The following is a 19,851-nucleotide window of genomic DNA, read 5'->3' as shown; positions in this document are numbered from 1 at the left end:
GTACTGCGCTGTAGTGTTCTATGTTTCTATATTTCTATTACCTTGATGTACTTATGCCAGCTATGATCTGTCTGGCTAGCATGCAAAAAATAATTTTCACTGTATCTTGGTACATGTAACAATAACAATAAATCAAATCAAATTAAATGAGTGAATAGATCTGTAGTACCTCATTTTATTTCAAACTGAGTTAGACTGATCCTTGTGTTATCACCCGCAGAGAAACTGATGTGCTAAAAGAAACAAACTGTCATGAAGCTAATGGTAAGAAGACTGGTGGACTAGATTTCACTTACTGTAACAAACCCTCTATTAATTATGTGAAGGATACTTCAAACAAGAAGGTATTTTTAAATTCAAATACTTTAAACAACAGATTGCTCTCGCTTAATTATAAGCGCTCATATCATCTCCTGCACAATGTAGCTTTACATGCAATCTATTTTTTTAAGGATTTCTCACTTTGTACCTAAAGATTTCTCCCTTTGACTCACATTCACTTCTTTTTTGAACAAAATAGAATGTATCTGCATGTACACAAACATCTTGGATGAAATAATTCACCCCATGGATTTATATGCATTTGCGTGCATGTTTGTGCTTTTGTGTCTGTGTCTGTGTCTGTGTGTGTGTTTGAGAGAGATAGAGAGAGATAGCGAGAGAAAGTATGCCATCTAAAGTCCCCAGACCACTGAAAAGACTTAGGTCACAATAGTCTTGATTAAAAATCACACGAAACCAGGTTATAGTCTAACAGTGATAATGGGAACTGCAGATGCTGGAGAATCCAAGATGATCAAATGTGAGGCTGGATGAACACAGCAGGCCCAGCAGCATTTCAGGAGCACAAAAGCTGACATTTCGGGCCTAGACCCTTCATCAGAGAGGGGGATGGGGTGAGGGTTCTGGAATAAATAGGGAGAGAGGGGGAGGCGGACCGAAGATGGAGAGAAAAGAAGATAGGTGGAGAGGAGAGTATAGGTGGGGAGGTAGGGAGGGGATAGCCTAACATCTAATAGCTTTCATTTCAATAATCATGAAGTGCTTCAAGAAGCTGGTCATGGCCCACATCAACCCTGCCTTGATTCACTACAATTTGCCTACTGACATAACAGGTCCACAGCAGGTGCCATATGCCTAGCCCTGCGCTCATTCCTGGCCCTACGCTCATCCCTGGAAAATCTGGACAACAAAGACACTTATGTCAGACTCTTGCTCATTGTCTATAGCTCCGCCTTCAACACCATTATCCCCTCTAGAGTGATCTCAAAAAGTGTATGATCTTGTTCTCAGTTCTATCCTCTGCAACTTGATCCTCCGTTTTCTGACCTATAGGCCGCAATCAGTGATAATAGGTAACTACACTTCCACCACAAAAACAATCAACTCTGGAGCCCCCCAAGGATGCATCCTTAGCTCCCTACAGTACTCTCTGTACACCTATGGCTGTGTTTCCAAATTCCAAACAAACATCTACAAGTTCGCTGATGACATCACCATCCAACAACAATGAGTCAAAATACAGAAGGGAGATACAGAGCTTGATGACGTGGTGCAATGAAAACAATCTATCTCTCAACATTGGGAAAACTAAAGAACTGATCACCGTCTTCAGAAAGAAAGGAGGAGAACATGCCTCCATCTACATCAACGGAACTATGGTTGAGAGAGTGAAGAGCATCAAGTTCCTCAGAGTGACAATAACCAACAGCCTGTCCTGAATTTCCCACATAAATGCAACAGACAAGAAGGCAAAACAATGCCTCTTGTTCCTCAGGCGGCTCAGGAAATTTGGCACATCCATAGGCTCCCTCACCAATTTTTACAGGTACATGGATGCAAAACAATCTGGTATAGCAACTGCTGCACAGGTCCGTACAAAACTACAGAAGTTGGTATGTACAGCTCATACCATCACAGAAACTTCCATCAATCGACTATATTTACATGGCTCACTGCCGTGGAAAGATGACTAATATCATCAAAGTCCCATCATAACCTAGTAAAGACCTCCTACAGCCCATTCCATCAGGCAGTTGTACAGAAGCTTGAACTCATGCATGAGCAGGTTCAGGGACAGCTTCTTTCCAGCCATTATCAGATGGTTGAATGGGCTCTAGCCTCAAGTAATGTAACCTGTACGCCTCCCAGCTTTTTGATATGTACTTCCTTTGTTTATTGTGCTTTGCCTGTACTGCTCATAAACCAGCTTTTCACTGTATTTTGGTGCATGTGACAATGAAATCAATCAAAATTTTGATCAAATTTATTTCACCTCACTCAAATTCTTACAGTGGTTTGAACTACCAGACATAAACACATCATGATCCAACTACAAAATCAGCTTTCTATTTAATCTATGCTTCTTAGCTTTTCACTCCCGTGGTAACCCTAGTTTATGTGGATGTTTCTTGTAATTTAAGGCTGTTATAATCAAGAAATCGGTTTGACTGCATTTCTCTCCCTTATGCAAATGCCTGCACTTGACAAATCCTGAAAACATGGTTAATTAACGATATATTTGTGTAAAAGGGTCTGAAAAAGGTAATTGCTGAAGAATGCCTTAAGGGCCACCTTAATGTCATATGAGTTTGGTGGGAGAATATCTTAGAATCTCAAAGGCCAAACATCTGGGGCTTCCTCAGTCTCAGTGGATAGCATTGCTGCTTCATAGTGCTAGGGACGGGTGTTCAACTCCAGCCTCAGCTGACTGTCTGCGTGAAATTTGCACATTCTCCCTGTGTGTATATGTTGTTTGCCCGAGTGCTTCAGCTTCTTCTCATACTTCAAAGTTGTTCAGTTTAGGTGGATTAGTCATGCTAAATTTCCCATAGAGTCCAAGGATGTGCAGGCTAGGTGGATTAGCCATAGGAAATGCAGTGTTACAGGATTATGGTAGGGGATGGGTCTGGTCAGGTCAATGTGGACTCAGTGAGCCGAATACCCTTTCCACACTGCAGGTAATTCTATGAATGTGGTGAACAGGACTTGGAATGCTCATACAGCAATTAGGAGCTTGCAATAGGGGAAAATACATATTGATTCACATCCTGATGTGGATTCCTTTAGTATTCCAGAGAATTAACCAGAAACAATGTTGCGACAGTATCACTTGACAAAAATGCATAAGCAACATCGGTCCAAATGGTACTCCCAATCACAGAGGCCGTGCACATCACTAAAAGATGCAAATATGGAGGCAATAGCCCTTTCTGCCAAGGAGAAAAGTACCCATTTGTGTAAATAGTGCTATAGTAGATCATGTTAACATCCTAATAATAATTGTATAACAGAAATACTTTAAGGATTATGTGAATGGACCACTAAATCTAATAACAGAATAGGGATCGCGCTAATGGCCTACTAATCCAAGAACTAAACTAATAAGGAAGGAAATGAGTTCAAATCCCATTATGCAGCTGTGAATTTGAATTTTGTTTAAAAATATCCAGAAATAAGAAACTTGTGTAAGTCCACATGACCATAATCTCCACTGAATCATAGAATCCCTACAGTGTGGGAACAGGCCATTTGGCCCAACCAGTCCACACTGCCCCTCCAAAAAGCATCCCACCCTGACTCATTTCACTACCCCTGCATATCCCCATGTATAACCCAAACATCCCTGGACACTACAGGCAATTTAGCATGGCCGAGCCACCTAGCCTGCATATCTTTGGACTATGGGAGGAAACCGGAGCATCTGGAGGAAACCCACACAGACATGGGAAGAATGTGCAAACTCCACACAGGCAGTCGCCCAAGGGAGAAATTGAACCCGGGTCCCTGGTGTTGAGAGGCAGCAGTGCTAGCCACTGAGCCACCATGCTGACCCACTGTGCACTGATTCACTAACCTCCTACAGGAAAGACAACCACTTATCCTTATCCAGTTTGGCATGAATTTGACTTCAGGCCAACTCAAAAGCTGTTGACTCTTAATTGCTCTTTGAGGCAACCTAGCAAATGAGTCAGTTTTATTCAACCACTAACTACAGTTCAATCAGAAAGTTCACTACAAACACCTGAGGGAGACTAAAGATGGGTAATAACTGTCAGCCTTGCCAAAACAGTCATGTTGCAAGTATAAAACATACAATTTACTAAATCAGTAACTATACATTGAACAGAAAGGGAATTCAGATTTAACACGTATAGCCTGACACAAATGCATGATATAAAATGTACAAAATATAAGGTTTCTGCATGATTAGGACAGCAAAGCTCAGAAAGGAAAATCATATGGGGCAACATGCAAGAAATTATATCAACCCACAAAGTACAAATCTGTTCTACCCCACTTTTGAAAGTGATGACTTTTACTGTGGCACAGTTTAAGTGCACACAGGTTCTTCTCCCTACAACTGGAGCTTCCCTGTTATTGCTGAGACTGAGATCAGCTAACAAAGAGAAAACCTTTCAAATTATTTTTGCCTCATTCCTTAAAGAGAAGACAATTTACAAATTCGACCAAAACATTTCATTACCATAATCTCTAATGTCACTTACATCTATTATGAAAACTTGAGCAACTGAAATGAAAATTTCTGGCACTAATCAATTTTGAGATAAATTCAGCTTGCCCTCACCATTTTCTGAAGCTGAAAAAAGCAGTTTCCATCAGATCTTTCACAACTTTAGTGTTGTGAGGTGAACGATTAATATATGCTTTAATATCATTTGTTTTGGATTTTTAAACGTTGAACTATTGGCACGTTTTCTGAGTGTGAAGGGGGTTATTGATTTACTTGCAAGTATTTCTGCAGTCATATTTTAAAATACAGTCTGAGAGAGACTTCCTGGAGAGTAATGAGGTTTTGTTTATATTGGGTGAGTTTAGAAACAAACAAATTAAACACAGCACTGCTTTAGACTTTCAGATAGAAGCTAAACTGAACGATTCTCAGGTGTTTTCCCACCAATGTTACATGACATTTAGATGGTCCTGTAGAAATAACATAGCTTGAAAATAAAAGCTTTTCGAGTTTCATTTGCGCAGTTGCCTGGTTGCAGAAGTCTTGGCTAGGCCTGACTGTGTAAAACAGTTGCTCTGGAGAAAGTGATAATGGAAACTGCAGATGCTGGAGAATCCAAGATGATAAAATATGAGGCTGGATGAACACAGCAGGCCAAGCAGCATCTCAGGAGCACAAAATCTGACGTTTCGGGTCTAGACCCTTCACCAGAGAGGGGGATGGGGAGAGGGAACTGGAATAAATAGGGAGAGAGGGGGAGGCGGACCGAAGATGGAGAGAAAAGAAGATAGGTGGAGAGGAGAGTACAGGTGGGGAGGTAGGGAGGGGACAGGTCAGTCCAGGGAAGACGGACAGGTCAAGGAGGTGGGATGAGGTTAGTAGGTAGGAGATGGAGGTGTGGCTTGGGGTGGGAGGAACGGATGGGTGAGAGGAAGAACAGGTTAGGGAAGCAGAGACAGATTGGACTGGTTTTGGGATACAGTGGGTGGAGGGGAAGAGCTGGGCTGGTTGTGTGGTGCAGTCGGGGGAGGGGACGAACTGGGCTGGTTTTGGGATGCAGTGGGGGAAGGGGAGATTTTGAAGCTGGTGAAGTCCACATTGATACCATTGGGCTGCAGGGTTCCCAAGCGGAATATGAGTTGCTGTTCCTGCAACCTTCAGGTGGCATCCTTGTGGCACTGCAGGAGGCCCATGATGGACATGTCATCTAAAGAATGGGAGGGGGAGTGGAAATGGTTTGCAACTGGGAGGTGCAGTTGTTTATTGCGAACAGAGCGGAGGTGTTCTGCAAAGCAGTCCCCAAGCCTCCGCTTGGTTTCCCCAATGTAGAGGAAGCCACACCGGGTACAATGGATGCAGTATACCACATTGGCAGATGTGCAGGTGAACCTCTGCTTAATATGGAAAGTCATCTTGGGGCCTGGGATAGGGGTGAGGGAGGAGGTGTGGGGGCAAGTGTAGCATTTCCTGCGGTTGCAGGGGAAGGTGCTGGGTGTGGTGGGGTTGGAGGGCAGTGTGGAGTGAACAAGGGAGTCACGGAGAGAGTGGTCTCTCCGGAAAGCAGACAAGGGTGGGGATGGAAAAATGTCTTGGGTGGTGAGGTCGGACTGTAGATGGCGGAAGTGTCGGAGGATGATGCGGTGTATCCGGAGGTTGGTGGGGTGGTGTGTGAGAACGAGGAGGATCCTCTTTGGGCTGTTGTGGCGGGGGCGGGGTGTGAGGGATGTGTTGCGGGAAATGCTAGAGACGTGGTCAAGGGCATTCTCGACCACTGTGGGGGGAAAGTTGCAGTCCTTGAAGAACTTGGGCATCTGGGATGTGCGGAAGTGGAATGCCTCATCGTGGGAACAGATGCAGCGGAGGCGGAGGAATTGGGAATAGGGGATGGAATTTTTGCAGGAGGGTGGGTGGGAGGAGGTGTATTCTAGATAGCTGTGGGAGTCAGTGGGCTTGAAATGGACATCAGTTACAAGCTGGTTGCCTGAGATGGAGACTGAGAGGTCCTGGAAGGTGAGGGATGTGCTGGAGATGGCCCAGGTGAACTGAAGGTTGGGGTGGAAGGTGTTGGTGAAGTGGATGAACTGTTCGAGCTCCTCTGGGGAGCAAGAGGCAGCGCCGATGCAGTCATCAATGTACCGGAGGAAGAGGTGGGGTTTGGGGCCTGTGTAGGTGCGGAAGAGGGACTGTTCCACGTAACCTACAAAGAGGCAGGCATAGCTGGGGCCCATGCGGGTGCCCATGGCACCCTCTGGAGAAAGGACAGTTTAGGAAAGTTAAGAAGGAAATTACTTCAGTGAAAAAAATTTAGTTTAGTCCAATTCAGCAAATAAGTCACATAAAGCAGAATTAGTTTGATTTATATACATAAACAAAATTTACTTTCAACATAAAGACATTACTTTGTAAGGGAATACAAATCCAATGGAAATGAATATTTTAAGAAAACAGACAGCACAACTTACAATTATATATCATATTTTTCATTAATGACAGTTCCAAACAGTTTTCAACTTCTGACTTAATGACTTGAATTTTGTAAAACAAACCAAATTGGAAGTTGAAAATGTTGAAATAAGTAGGTGTGGAGTTAATGTTGGAGTGTTTGCTTCCTACCAAATACAACAGCAATGACATCTGTCCACACAGCACCTTTAACAGAATAAAACCCAAAGTGCTCACAGAAGCACTATAAAACACAATCTAACACCTAGCTGCACAAGGACTGATAACTAATATGTTATCAAATAAACATATTTTAAGGAACATTTTAGGAGAAAACAGACAGGAAAGTAACAGTTACCGAAGATATAAAGAACTGCAGAGTTTTTGACTGAGGCAGCTGAAGGTACTGATACCAATGAAGGAGCAATTAAAATCAGGGATGTTCGACAAAATCAAAGCCAAATTGAAGTCTATTTTCATTCATTTCAACAGCGTTTAGCTTCCTCTAAATACAAGCTGAAATTGAAATAAAATGGTGAAATCAAATTGTGTTACAATGTGTTACAATATGCCTTTAGATATATAGGTCATAATTTACTAAACTGATGAACAAACAACTGTTATTGGCCAGTTAATCCAAAGAGCTTTGTTTAAATGTAGGAGCAAATTACTGCAGATGCAGAGTCATCTCGATTCAGAACATTAGCTTGATTTCTATCCATGGATACTGCCTGGCCCACTGTGATCTCCAGCATCTTTTGTTTTATTTTAATTGTAAATCTGGTTCAGCTGCAAATGGTCCAACAGTGCACCAGTTAACGTAGTATTTACATGCTATTAGTGCAAACTGCCATGTTTGCTTACAAGTAATTTGTGCTTCCTGTTAAACATGCATACTTTTTCATCACCCCTCTTTAAAGTTACCTGTCATTTATATTCTAAATAAAGAATCACATTGCTTAAATATTTTGAAATAAATTACCACATGCACTTCTACGAAGCAAGTTTTTTTTAATGTTATGCTGAAAATGGCTACTTGAGTGCTTAAACATAAACATTATGTCAACATGACTGTTGAAATTGAAAATCTTAGCTTTGAAAATTCTAATATCTCAACTCTAATGCCACAAGATGTTAACTTGACCCGAATCTCAGAAATGGACTATTTAATAGTCAAAGCAGATAGATACAGACATGTCTATTATCTCCTACCCCCAAACTCCATTAATAGTATGACATTTGAAGGGGAAAAGGAGGAACTTAATGGTAAAAAAACAGAAACAACCAGACAAGTGTCTGAAAAAGACGGCTGGTGGAACAAGCTGAACCTTTAAAGTGGAGTTCAACTGATTGTATAAACTTTTACGGTCAAGCGCGAAACATGTTAGTGATAATTTGAGTAAAGTGATATTCAACTCCTGCATTCACTCCAAGCCTGTAACTTGATTAATGTGGTGTAACCATGTGAGTGTTGAAGGATCTAACTGGAGAATCTCACAAGTTTAAGTCTTATTGAATATAAGCTCCTTTTTGAGTGTCAAATAAATGAATTGTGTGCAAACGGTAATTGGAAGTGTGAATTGTTGATACCCAGAGTAAATCTCTGAACCAGCAAATATATTTAATTTTACAAAACACATTACTTTAGTAGGTTACACTATAAATGTTTTGTGTATGAAGCATTTGCTATATTATGTAAGATAATACGATAACATCTAAAGAGACAAGAAGGTTGAATGCTGCAGTGATCATAATGAGCTCAGCCAGGTGGACCTCATAGAATATAAATTCCTTGACTGGGGATGTTAATCTGGTTCAATCTGGGAGCCCTAGCTGACAGATATGAACAGGTGTGTCAGAGGTTCTGTTCACTCTGACAGCTGGCTCTGAGGAAGCTGGCCCAGTGTCAAGTACTAAGTACGTGTAAGTAAAAGATGAGTTGGTATTGGGATATTGACTTCTGTGAAACTATTTCAAACACAATGTTAGTTGCCATTTCAAAGGATGCTATGGGACACAATGGAAAGGTTGCCGATTGCTTTAACGACTAATTACTTTTCTTTTGCACATATTGAGACCTTCCTAAAGTTTCATAAGGGCCTACATCAGCTTTTAGGTGAAAAAAATTCATGCTCTGCAAGGCCTATTGGTAATATACTAGATAAAATTTCACATCCCCCCAGGGCATGATTCTAAAGCTTCTCATAGACTTGGGGAAGTAAAGTGAAAGATGTGTTCACATTCCCAGCATGGTTTAGCCTTCAGGCACATAGACTGGCAACTGAGAAGGTATGGCTGGAATGTAAAAATCCTCCAGCCTCATATTTAACCAACCATAATCTGCCATCCCACAGTAATTTGGGGCCTTAGCAATAAAGCAGAAAGAAGAAACTATAAAACATGTGAAAACATCTGATCCATTAAACACACATATTCTGCAGACTGTATGCAAATTGGTGGGGTCCTTGTGAAACGATTTAGTCATTGGTTCAGAGGTGAGATACTAAGATAGCAGGATGTGATGAGCAGTGTTCGTGACAGTCTATGCCATAGCATCAATCTTTCATCATACAGATTAATAGCTTGGATAAATGAATAAACAATGCTTTTCTTCGCAAATGGACAGATAGATATAGTTCACCACAGGAAAAGATTTAGATCTGAACATGGAAAATTGGATTTTTTATTAGTAGTGAGAAACGAGAGTTCAGGAGCTAAACAGGCGCAAAATACTTAGATGGTGATGGTCACAGATCACTAAAACCTAGTCAGCCGGTAGAAAAAGTAATCAATAAAGCTCATAGAAGTTTGGGCTTTACGTTGGTGAGATTGTTATGCCTCAGTTGTAATGGGCCTCAATCAGATCTTATCTCCGGAACTGAGGTCAATTTTGAACACCTAACCTGAAGAAATTCAAAGTGGCCTTGTGAACAGCATAGACTTGAGCCACCAAAATGATAGCAAGGACTAAGGGGTAAAATTATTATTCATTGCAAAAACTTAACTTGTAATCCAATGAGCTTTGGTCGTTTAGATGTGATTTAATCAATGTGTTTAAAAGCAGATAGAGAATTAAAAACAAAGTAATAGAACATAGAACATAGAACAGTACAGCACAGAACAGGCCCTTCAGCCCACAATGTTGTGCCGACCATTGATCCTCATGTAAGCACCCTCAAATTTCTGTGACCATATACATGTCCAGCAGTCTCTTAAATGACCCCAATGACCTTGCTTCCACAACTGCTGCTGGCAACGCATTCCATGCTCTCACAACTCTCTGCGTAAAGAACCTGCCTCTGACATCCCCTCTACACTTTCCACCAACCAGCTTAAAACTATGACCCCTCGTGCTAGCCATTTCTGCCCTGGGAAATAGTCTCTGGCTATCAACTCTATCTATGCCTCTCATTATCTTGTATACCTCAATTAGGTACCCTCTCCTCCTCCTTTTCTCCAATGAAAAGAGACCGAGCTCAGTCAACCTCTCTTCATAAGATAAGCCCTCCAGTCCAGGCAGCATCCTGGTAAACCTCCTCTGAACCCTCTCCAAAGCATCCACATCTTTCCTATAATAGGGCGCCCAGAACTGGACTGTTAAGCCCTTCAAAGATAATGGGAACTGCAGATGCTGGAGAATCCAAGACAACAAAATGTGAGGCTGGATGAACACAGCAGGCCAAGCAGCATCTCAGGAGCACAAAAGCTGACGTTTTGGGCCTAGACCCTTCATCAGAGAGGGGGATGGGGTGAGGGTTCTGGAATAAATAGGGAGAGAGGGGGAGGCGGACCGGAGATGGAGATTAAAGAAGATAGGTGGAGAGGAGAGTATAGGTGGGAAGGTAGGGAGGGGATAGGTCAGTCCAGGGAAGATGGACAGGTCAAGGAGGTGGGATGAGGTTTGTAGGTAGATGGGGGTGCGGCTTGGGGTGGGAGGAAGGGATGGGTGAGAGGAAGAACAGGTTAGGGAGGCAGAGACAGGTTGGACTGGTTTTGGGATGCAGTGGGTGGAGGGGAAGAGCTGGGTTGGTCGTGTGGTGCAGTGGGGGGAGGGGACGAACTGGGCTGGTTTAGGGATGCAGTTGGGGAAGGGGAGATTTTGAAACTGGTGAAGTCCACATTGATACCATTAGGCTGCAGGGTTCCCAGGAGGAATATGAGTTGCTGTTCCTGCAACCTTCGGGTGGCATCATTGTGGCACTGCAGGAGGCCCATGATGGACATGTCATCTAAAGAATGGGAGGGGGAGTGGAAATTGTTTGCGACTGGGAGGTGCAGTAGTTTGTGTGCCCTTCAAACCTATTTATTCAATGAGATCATGGCTGATCTGCAAACTTACTCCATAAATAGAACATAGAACATAGAACAATACTGCGCAGCACAGGCCTTTTGGCCCTCGATGTTGTGCCGACTTGTGAACTAATCTAAGCCCCTCCCCCTACACTATCCCATCATTATCCATATCCATAAATCATCTTCACTCAAATCTGTTAAGCCTTTAACTGACAAAAATCAGTCAAATTCAGGTTCAAAACTTATTATTGTTATAGCATCAATTGGCACTTGCAAAATAGAATTTCAAACTCTGATCACTTTGTATGAAGAAAAATGTCAACAAGTCAAAAGTTTGTAGATCATGCAGCAAATTGGCCCTTCAGACATTAGTGGTGAGCTACCTTGAACCATTACTGGTGTAGATGTGCCCAAAGCTCTATTCCAAAGGGAGTTCCAGAACTTTGACTTGGTGACAAGGTAGGAGCAGTGAAAAAGTATGAGGCTGGGTTCATGCATGGTTTGTAGAAAAAGTTGGAGTGGTATTGTTCCCATGAGTACTATACTTGTTATTCTAGATGATAGAGGTTGCAGCTTTGGAAAATGCTGTCAAAGAAGGATGGATGACCTGCAATGCACTTTGTAAATTGTGGGTCAGATTTGAAAAGGAACCTATTAAGTATTGGAATTTCACTAATTCAGGAGACTGCACATTCAGCAATGGAAATCCTATTGAATGGCAAGTTTTTCTGTGGGATGGGCCATTTACCTGCCACATATTCAAAACCTGAATGTTTTCGAGGTCTTACTGCATATGGACATGGTTTGCTGCAGTGTTTGGGGAGTTATGAGTTTTACCAACATTCCAAAATCATCAGCAAACATACACATTTCTGACCTTATCATGGAGGGAAGGCCATTGATGAAGAAGTTGAATGTATTTCGGCCATAATAATTGTTCTAAGGAATTCTTCAGCGACTGAGATGATTGGCTTCCAACAACTACAAGAATCTTCATTTGTGTTAGGTATGATTCAATCAGTTCTCACCTAATTCCCACTGACTTAAATTTTGCTAGGGTTCTTTGATGCCAGATTTGGTTAAATTTTGCCTTGGTCTCAATGACATTAATTCTCACCGCATATCTGTGCTTCAAATTTTTCATCTTTGTTTGGACCCTGGCAGTGCTCAAACTGAGTATTAGTTTGTGTATAAAGTTTCTTCCTCATTTATTGGATGCATATCTCTATGAACAGAATATATGGTATCAGCCTATATTCAAGTACCAGACCTTCTTTAACATAGGTGCTATCAATTTAAAATAATAAACAAAGGAACATTGTACAATGACAAGTGTTTGTCCATTAATATGGGAAAGAGATTTTTCTTGATTACTTTTTAAATGAGATGAAGGACTCAGTTTTTATTTGCTTTAAGTGAATTACTTTTGAGTGAATTGGAATTCTACCTTCAAAATGATGAAGTAATACATAAAAAAACTGTGAAGAAATCTCCTAACAAGTATAAAGGAACATTATAGACATGCAACATAATTTTAAGAGCTTTCATGTATTTAATGAGTTTGATTTTATTTATTGTTCATTTTCTCCATTCTATGTTTTAGCCTATAAAAGATATAGCATTGATATATAATCGAGATCATCCATCCTGCCATAAAACTTACCACAGTTAAACTCCTCTTTTGTTACTGAGGCAACTGATCTGCCCTGTAATTCCCTGGGATACTCGCATGTTGCCGCAGCTTGCGTTTTGCTGTTTTGGGCATAGCTCTTCAGTAATTCTCCCAGCCACATTAGCTGACAATCACAGACCAGGCCATTGGAATCCAAGCGTCTGCAATCACATAAAGACAAGGACAAAATTATGGTACTTCTCTTTACCTGCAAGACATGGTGTAACATTCCTATATTACATCGTGCAAATAGTGTTGAATTCAATTTTTTTTCCATTTTAAAGCAACATTGTCCCTCTTCTTCCTACACTTCAGAAGATCCATGCAGACCACTAAGCATGGTATCAATCAAAGTGATCCTTCTTGCACAAAATGGACAATAAGATTTGTCAGGCAAATTGTAATAATGCTCTCACAGCCAAATCCACTCTTCAGCCCATCTGATCCCATAAGCGCATTTCCAACAGGGGCCACTACAGAGCAGTTAGGGGCTGCACTCCAACTTCTATTTCCCCCTTTCCTCATCCAGGCTACTGAGGTCAATTTACAATTAACTAATGCAGCACAGTATGTGGAACAAACCTAGGACCTTCCTAGTCAACAGAGTTCAGCTACTTATTATGTCAACCCGTAAACTATCAACAAAGATCTGCAAAAAACTTATTCTTACAGGATGATTTCAAGCTTTGAATATGGGCAAAGAAAGGGAGAAAAAAAATAAAGAATACAGTAAAAAGTTGGATTCACCATGCATAGGAGTCATAGAATCACTGAGATATACAGCGTGGAAACAGACCCTTCAGTCCAACTCCTTCATGCTGACTAGATATCCTACATAAATATAGTCCCATTTGCCAGACTGGCCCATAACCCTCCGAATGCTTTCTATCCATATGTCATCCAGATGCATTTTAAATGTAATTGTACCACCTCCAGAACTTCCTCTGACAGCTCATTCCATACACGCACCACCTTCTGCATGAAAAGGTTTGCCCTTTAGGTCCCTTTTATAGTCCCTTTTCCGTTCTCACCTTAAAACTTATGCCCTCTAGTTTTGGACTCCCCCACCCCAGAGAAAAGACCTTGCCTAGATAACCTAACCATGCCCCTCTATAAACATCTGTAAGGTTACCCCTTAGCCTCCAACGCTCCAGGGAAAATGGCCCAAGCCTATTCAGTGTTTCCCGATATCTCAAACCCTCCAAACCTGGCAACATCCTTGTAAATATTTTCTGAACCCTTCCTAGTTTCAAACATTCTTCCTATAGCAGTGAGACCAGACTTGCATTCAATTCTTCAAAAGTGGCCAAACCAATGTCCTATACAGCTGCTACGTGACTGCCCAACCCTATACTCAATGCACAAACCAATAAAGGCAAGCATACCAAATGTCTTCTTCACTATCCTGTCTACTCTTGACTCCACTGTCAAGGAACTATGAACCTGTACGCCATGGTCTTTTTGTTCAGCAACTCTCCCCAGGACCTTACCATTAAGAGCATAAATCCTGCCCTGATTTGCCCAACCAAAATGCAGAACCTCACAATTATCTAAATTAAACTCCAGCTGCCACTCCTTGGCCCATTGGTCCATCTGATCAAGCTTCTGTTGTACTCTGAGGTAACCTTTGCTGTTCACTACACCTCCAGTTTTAGTGTCATCGCAAACTTACTAACCATATCTCCTGTGTTCAAATAAATTACATTTCTGTAAATGACAAAAATAAGTGGGCGCAGCACCAATACTTGTGGCACACAGTTGGTCACAGGCCTTCAGTCTGAAAGGCATCGCTTCACTACCACTATCTGTCTTCTACCTTTGAGCCAGTTCTGTATCTAAAAAGTTGATTCTCTCTGTATTCCATGTGATCTAACCTTGCTAACCAGTCTACCAGGAGGAACCTTGTTGAATGCTTTACTTAAGTCCACAGAGATCACAACTACTGTTCTGCCCTCATCAATCCTCGTCAGGACTTCTTCACAAAGCTCAATCAAGTTAGTGAGGCATGATTTCCCAAACACAAAGCTGTGTTGACTATCCATAATCAGTCCTTGCCTTTTCAAATACATGTAAGATGCAACATTTACTTTTCAGAAGCATTTCATTTTCTAGAGGAGGGCAGGGTTTGGCTCATGCATCATTAACAAAGCAAATGCTTAAATTTAAACTGTTGGATAGTAGGAGGACTATGATCAGTGTAAACACCACTACATGGTCTCTCTCTTGCTGTGCTGTCAGTTGTGTAATTCAGTGGTTTGCATACCTTAAAAATGCTGCTGACGAACTATGATTGTTAAACTTGAAATGCATTACGTCCAACTTTGTTGCAGAGTAAAGGTTAGGCTAATGACATTTGCTTTGCTATGTGGATAGGGTACAGCAATTTCAAGCAAGGAGCAGATAAATGGGTAAGTGCATATAGCTAGAAGTTGATGGATTATGTCAATCTATCTGAAAAACTGATCTTTGTAGTTAGATGTCATTAGCATACATTGAATATTACTGTTTTTGTACAGTAGATATGAATTAAACCCTGCAGCTAGTGATTGGCAGTGTCAGTATCATAGAATCCCTACATTACGGATAGAAGTCATTTCGTCTATCAAGTTTGCACTGCCCAACAACGAGCATCCCACCAGACCCAATCCCCACCCTACACTCGTAACTCTGTATTCACCACAGCCGCCTAGCCTGCATAATCCTGGACATAGTGTTGTAATTTAGCCTTGCTTGTAGATCTTTGCACTGTGGGAAGAAAGTGGAGTGCCCCACAGAAACCCATGCAAACATGGAGAAAACATACAAACTTCACACAGTCACCCAAAGTGGAATTAAACTTGGGTCTCTGGCACTGTGAGTCAGCAGTGCCAACCAATGTGCCACCATGTCACCCTGTCTTTTTAACAACATAGTAGCTTTCAATCAGCCTTCCTACAAAGTTACTGCTACAAGTGTGGAGTCTTATTCCTTCATTATTACATTTTTTCACAATTTAATTTTTTTCTTTTTCTCTTTCTTTTTACTTTCTGTCTCTTTCCTCCCCTTTAACCTAACCTGTGTGTCTGTCTCTATTTGTCTATCTTATCTGATTTGACTTTGAATTCACCTTCCTCTTTAATCTTCTTTCATTTGTTTTGCCTATCTGGTTGGGTGTTGGTGTGGTACCCTGTTCATGTGGGTTTTCCATTGCTGTTACCCTTAGTGTGCTGCTGACAGTCACATTTTCAGCAACTCTGTGGGCAAGTACTGTTGAGCTGAAAAACACAGGGGTGACTTAAATAAAGGCAGGAACTGTTAGCAGCAAAATCTAATTTAAAGATACCACAGGTAAATTCATAAATACAGTGGTTTCCCACATAATAGTTGCAATTATACATCATATCAGCAATTCAAACATATTGAGGAATCTACACATTATGCAACTCAAAAATATAAATTTCTAAAATAGTATACAAAGCCAGACCAATGTTAAGCAATTGGCTGAAGTCTACAGCACTTACAGTCGTTTTAGTGAACTCAGATGAGTGAAAGTTCCAGCAGGAATTCTTGATATTTTATTGTTGTGTAAAAATCTGAGAAAGGAACAAGACAAGTTAATAAAAATAATCAAGTTTGCTCCTTATTAAGTGTATTGCATAAAGAAAATAATATTTCTGTAAACTAACTGCATTACTTATTTCTATTATGTTTTCTTTACTCTCTTAGTAGCACACTGTAAAAAAAGGAATCCATGTCTGAAAACAAGCTGGTTAGTTTAACCTTATCTTTTAACTGGCTGGCAATTTAGTTACAATGTAGACTTTTATGGGCTTTGACTATACAGAACAATCATGTCTGACAAAGCTCACGCAACAAATGTTTTCACAAGTTTAGCATGCACATAGTAATATACCAATCTTTGCTTAATAGTATTGTGGGTCAAGCAACACCATACGGACTGCAGTGGTTCAAGAAGGCAGCTCACTGCCACCTTCACCAGGACAAATAACATGGGCAATAAATGCTGGCTGAACCAGCGATGACCACAACAGATGAATGATTTTCTTTAATAAAATAAGCTGAGCTACCATTCACTGAACAAGTGCCAGCCACAATCCCTGTTAGTACACTTGCCCCAAAGGTAAGAGGTTCATGTCTGATCTAGGATTTGAGTGCATAGTTTAGGTTGATATCTTAGTGTTCTGCATTGTCAGAGTTGTCAACCAGGTCTTTATTTATCCATCTTGATGGATATTAAAGATCCTATGGCCTATTCAAAGAAATGAATGTATTTCCCTGGTGACCTTGCCAAATACAAACAAAAATGGATAGGTTATATGCAACCATTTGTCTACTTAACAGATATGATTTCAGTTCAAATTGATTCATTATTTATTTAGCATTTGGAATATTTCTAAGTCATGATCAGAAGTACTTTCTGAATGGAATTTCTTTTAGTCAGCGCATTGTATACCTGTACTATTAATCTTCTATCCTCTGGTGTGACAGACTAGTGTTTTCTATCCAATTTGAGGATTAGTGTATGTTCTGACAGACTAATCTTTATGATCTGATCTGACACACTTATTGATACTTAGGTAGATAAACAAGAGGTGTCCTTCCAGCTTCCTATTTGTCTACCTTGGATCCCAGTAACTGCAGGTTTTTTTTGTCTCTATTATTTGTGCCTGCCTGGGAGTCCAACATGGAATGTCTGATTCAGTTGAAAGATCAATTACAGAGCATCTTCAAATTCACACAATCAATTGCCTAGTGACAAGATTCCATTTATGGCCATTTAATTCTCACCTGGTCTCACTTATGTTCCTGCATATTCTTTTAACTTGATATTGCTATTAACGAACGTGAAACTCTGACTGATTTTGTGGTAGTCAACACTTCCATTCCCTCATGTGATCTCAAGTGTAATAAGGTGAGATATTTGTGAATGGCTGTGATTGATTTATGTTTTTGTTTGTACTATTCACTATACTTACATAAATACATAAACACAAAAAAGAAAAATTTAGTGCAGTAGTAGGCTATTCAGTCCCTACAGCCCGTTCTGCTATTTTCTAAGATCATGGTTGATCTGATTGTGACCTCAACTGTCTGCACTGATATGCACTGACTCCCTCATTGATCAAAAACCTATTCAACTCAGCCCTGAATATATTCAAACATGAAGCCTCCACTGCTATCCCAGGAAGAGAATTTTACAGACTAATGACCTCTGAGAAGACAAGAACATCATCATCTCAGTCCTAAATGAGGTCCTTTCCCCAATTCCTAAACTGTACTTCTTAATTATAGTCTTCCCATGAGGAGAAACAATCACTCAGGGTCCACCATGTCAATTCCCTTCAGAATCTTGTATATTTCAATAAAATCACTTATCTTTCTTCTAAATTCTAATGTGTATAGGCTGAACCTGCTCAACCTTTCTTCATACAATAAGCCCTGTATCCGAATAAAAAGTTGAGTGCACCTTCTCTTAAGCGCTTCAATAAAATCATAGAATCCCTAAAAGGTGGAAGAAGACCATTCAGCCCTAGAGTAACACCGCCCCTCTGACCCGCATCCCACTCAGACCCAACCCCATATCCTGTAACCATGAATTTCCCATAGCTAATCTACCTAGCCTGCATATTCCTGGAAACCATGGGCATTTAACATGGCCAATCCACCTAACTTGCGTATCTTTGAACTGTGGGAGGAAACCAGAGCACTTGGAGGAAATTCACGCAGACACGGGGAGAATGTGCAAATTCTGCACAGTCACCCGAGGCTGGAATCAAACACAGGTCCCTGGTGCTGCGAGGCAGCAGTGCTAACCACTTAATGCGGATAATGTATTTTTTTTATTCAAATAAAGACACCAAAACTGCATACAATATTCAAGTAGTCTCACCAAGATCTTGCACAGCTGAATAAATCTTTCCTACATTACTATTCCATTTCATTTGCAATAATTATCAATATATCGTTTTGCTTTCTATCACTTGGGGTAAGTGCAAACTACTTTGATTATTCATGTACCAGGGTTCATGATACAACCCTGTACCATGTAGTTCTGAACTATCCCTCCATTCAAATAACATACATCTGAAAATGGACAAGTTCACATTTTCCCACATTATTCTGCATCTGCCAATACTTTGACCACTCACAAACCCATATAAATCCCCTTGAAGACTCTTTATGTCCATTTGACAAGTTACTGTCCACCTATCTTACCTATCTATGTATCAACAGCAAAGTAAATTTAAAAAATTAGCAATTTTATATGTAGTATTTCAGGTCAGCTTAAAGCCCTTCTAACCAATTTACTGTTTTACAAAGATGGTCGTAATTGTCCTAACTGTACTGCATAATGTAATTGTAGAAACCAGATTAAAATAATTGTGTCCATAATTGTTGTCAGAAACAAATTTCATACCTTCCTTTTGTCTATGATCAACATATTTACATGTGGATATATCTTCTTGGCCCTGAACTGATTTACTCAATTTTAATAACCCAGGTGAATGCTTTTGTATAGTTAAAAATGAAAGGTTATTTTATTTCTCACATTTATGCCCTGGAGGCTAACAAAAAAAAAGCCTGATGAAGGGGCTATGCTCTGAAAGCTGGTGTTTTCAAATAAACCTTTTGGAGTATAACTTGGTGTTGTGTGATCAGATAGAGTATCAGATAAATACAAATTCAGATACAACTGAAAATAAACAGTAGATGTAAAAATAAAGTTTAATTCAGTCTCTACTTTATTTAAGCTGAATATTTTTTGGTTGTGATGATGCTTTGGCTGGTCTGAAAGTTTTTAGAAAATAGTGTTCCCTCAGCAGCTGTGTAGTTTCTTGCAATGGATCTGTCTGGAGACGATTTCTCAAGTGAACATTAAGGCGAAACAGGTTGGAGAAGAGATATCTGCGCTCTCTTTCAAAACATTGTAGCAAATTAGTTGGCTGCTTAGATACTGTGGCTGTGGGAC

At 40.6% G+C, this 19,851-nt stretch overlaps 1 protein-coding gene across 2 annotated transcripts in view; it reads right to left on the bottom strand.

The window, feature by feature from the left end:
- Positions 1-19,851, bottom strand: part of LOC125452046 (peroxidasin homolog) — a 499,162-nt gene that overhangs the window by 232,658 nt on the left and 246,653 nt on the right. For both annotated transcript variants that reach the window (XM_048529957.2, XM_059646061.1), the window contains exons 6-7: positions 16,382-16,453; positions 12,873-13,042 (exon numbers count right to left, since the gene is read on the bottom strand). In XM_048529957.2, the coding sequence (XP_048385914.2) occupies positions 12,873-13,042; positions 16,382-16,453 (242 nt within the window). The remainder of the gene's footprint in view (positions 1-12,872; positions 13,043-16,381; positions 16,454-19,851) is intronic.

The sequence above is a fragment of the Stegostoma tigrinum genome, chromosome 5, assembly GCF_030684315.1.
Source record: "Stegostoma tigrinum isolate sSteTig4 chromosome 5, sSteTig4.hap1, whole genome shotgun sequence".
NCBI classification, from domain to species: Eukaryota; Metazoa; Chordata; class Chondrichthyes; order Orectolobiformes; family Stegostomatidae; genus Stegostoma; species Stegostoma tigrinum.
This window is presented reverse-complemented; position numbering and strand designations above follow the sequence as displayed.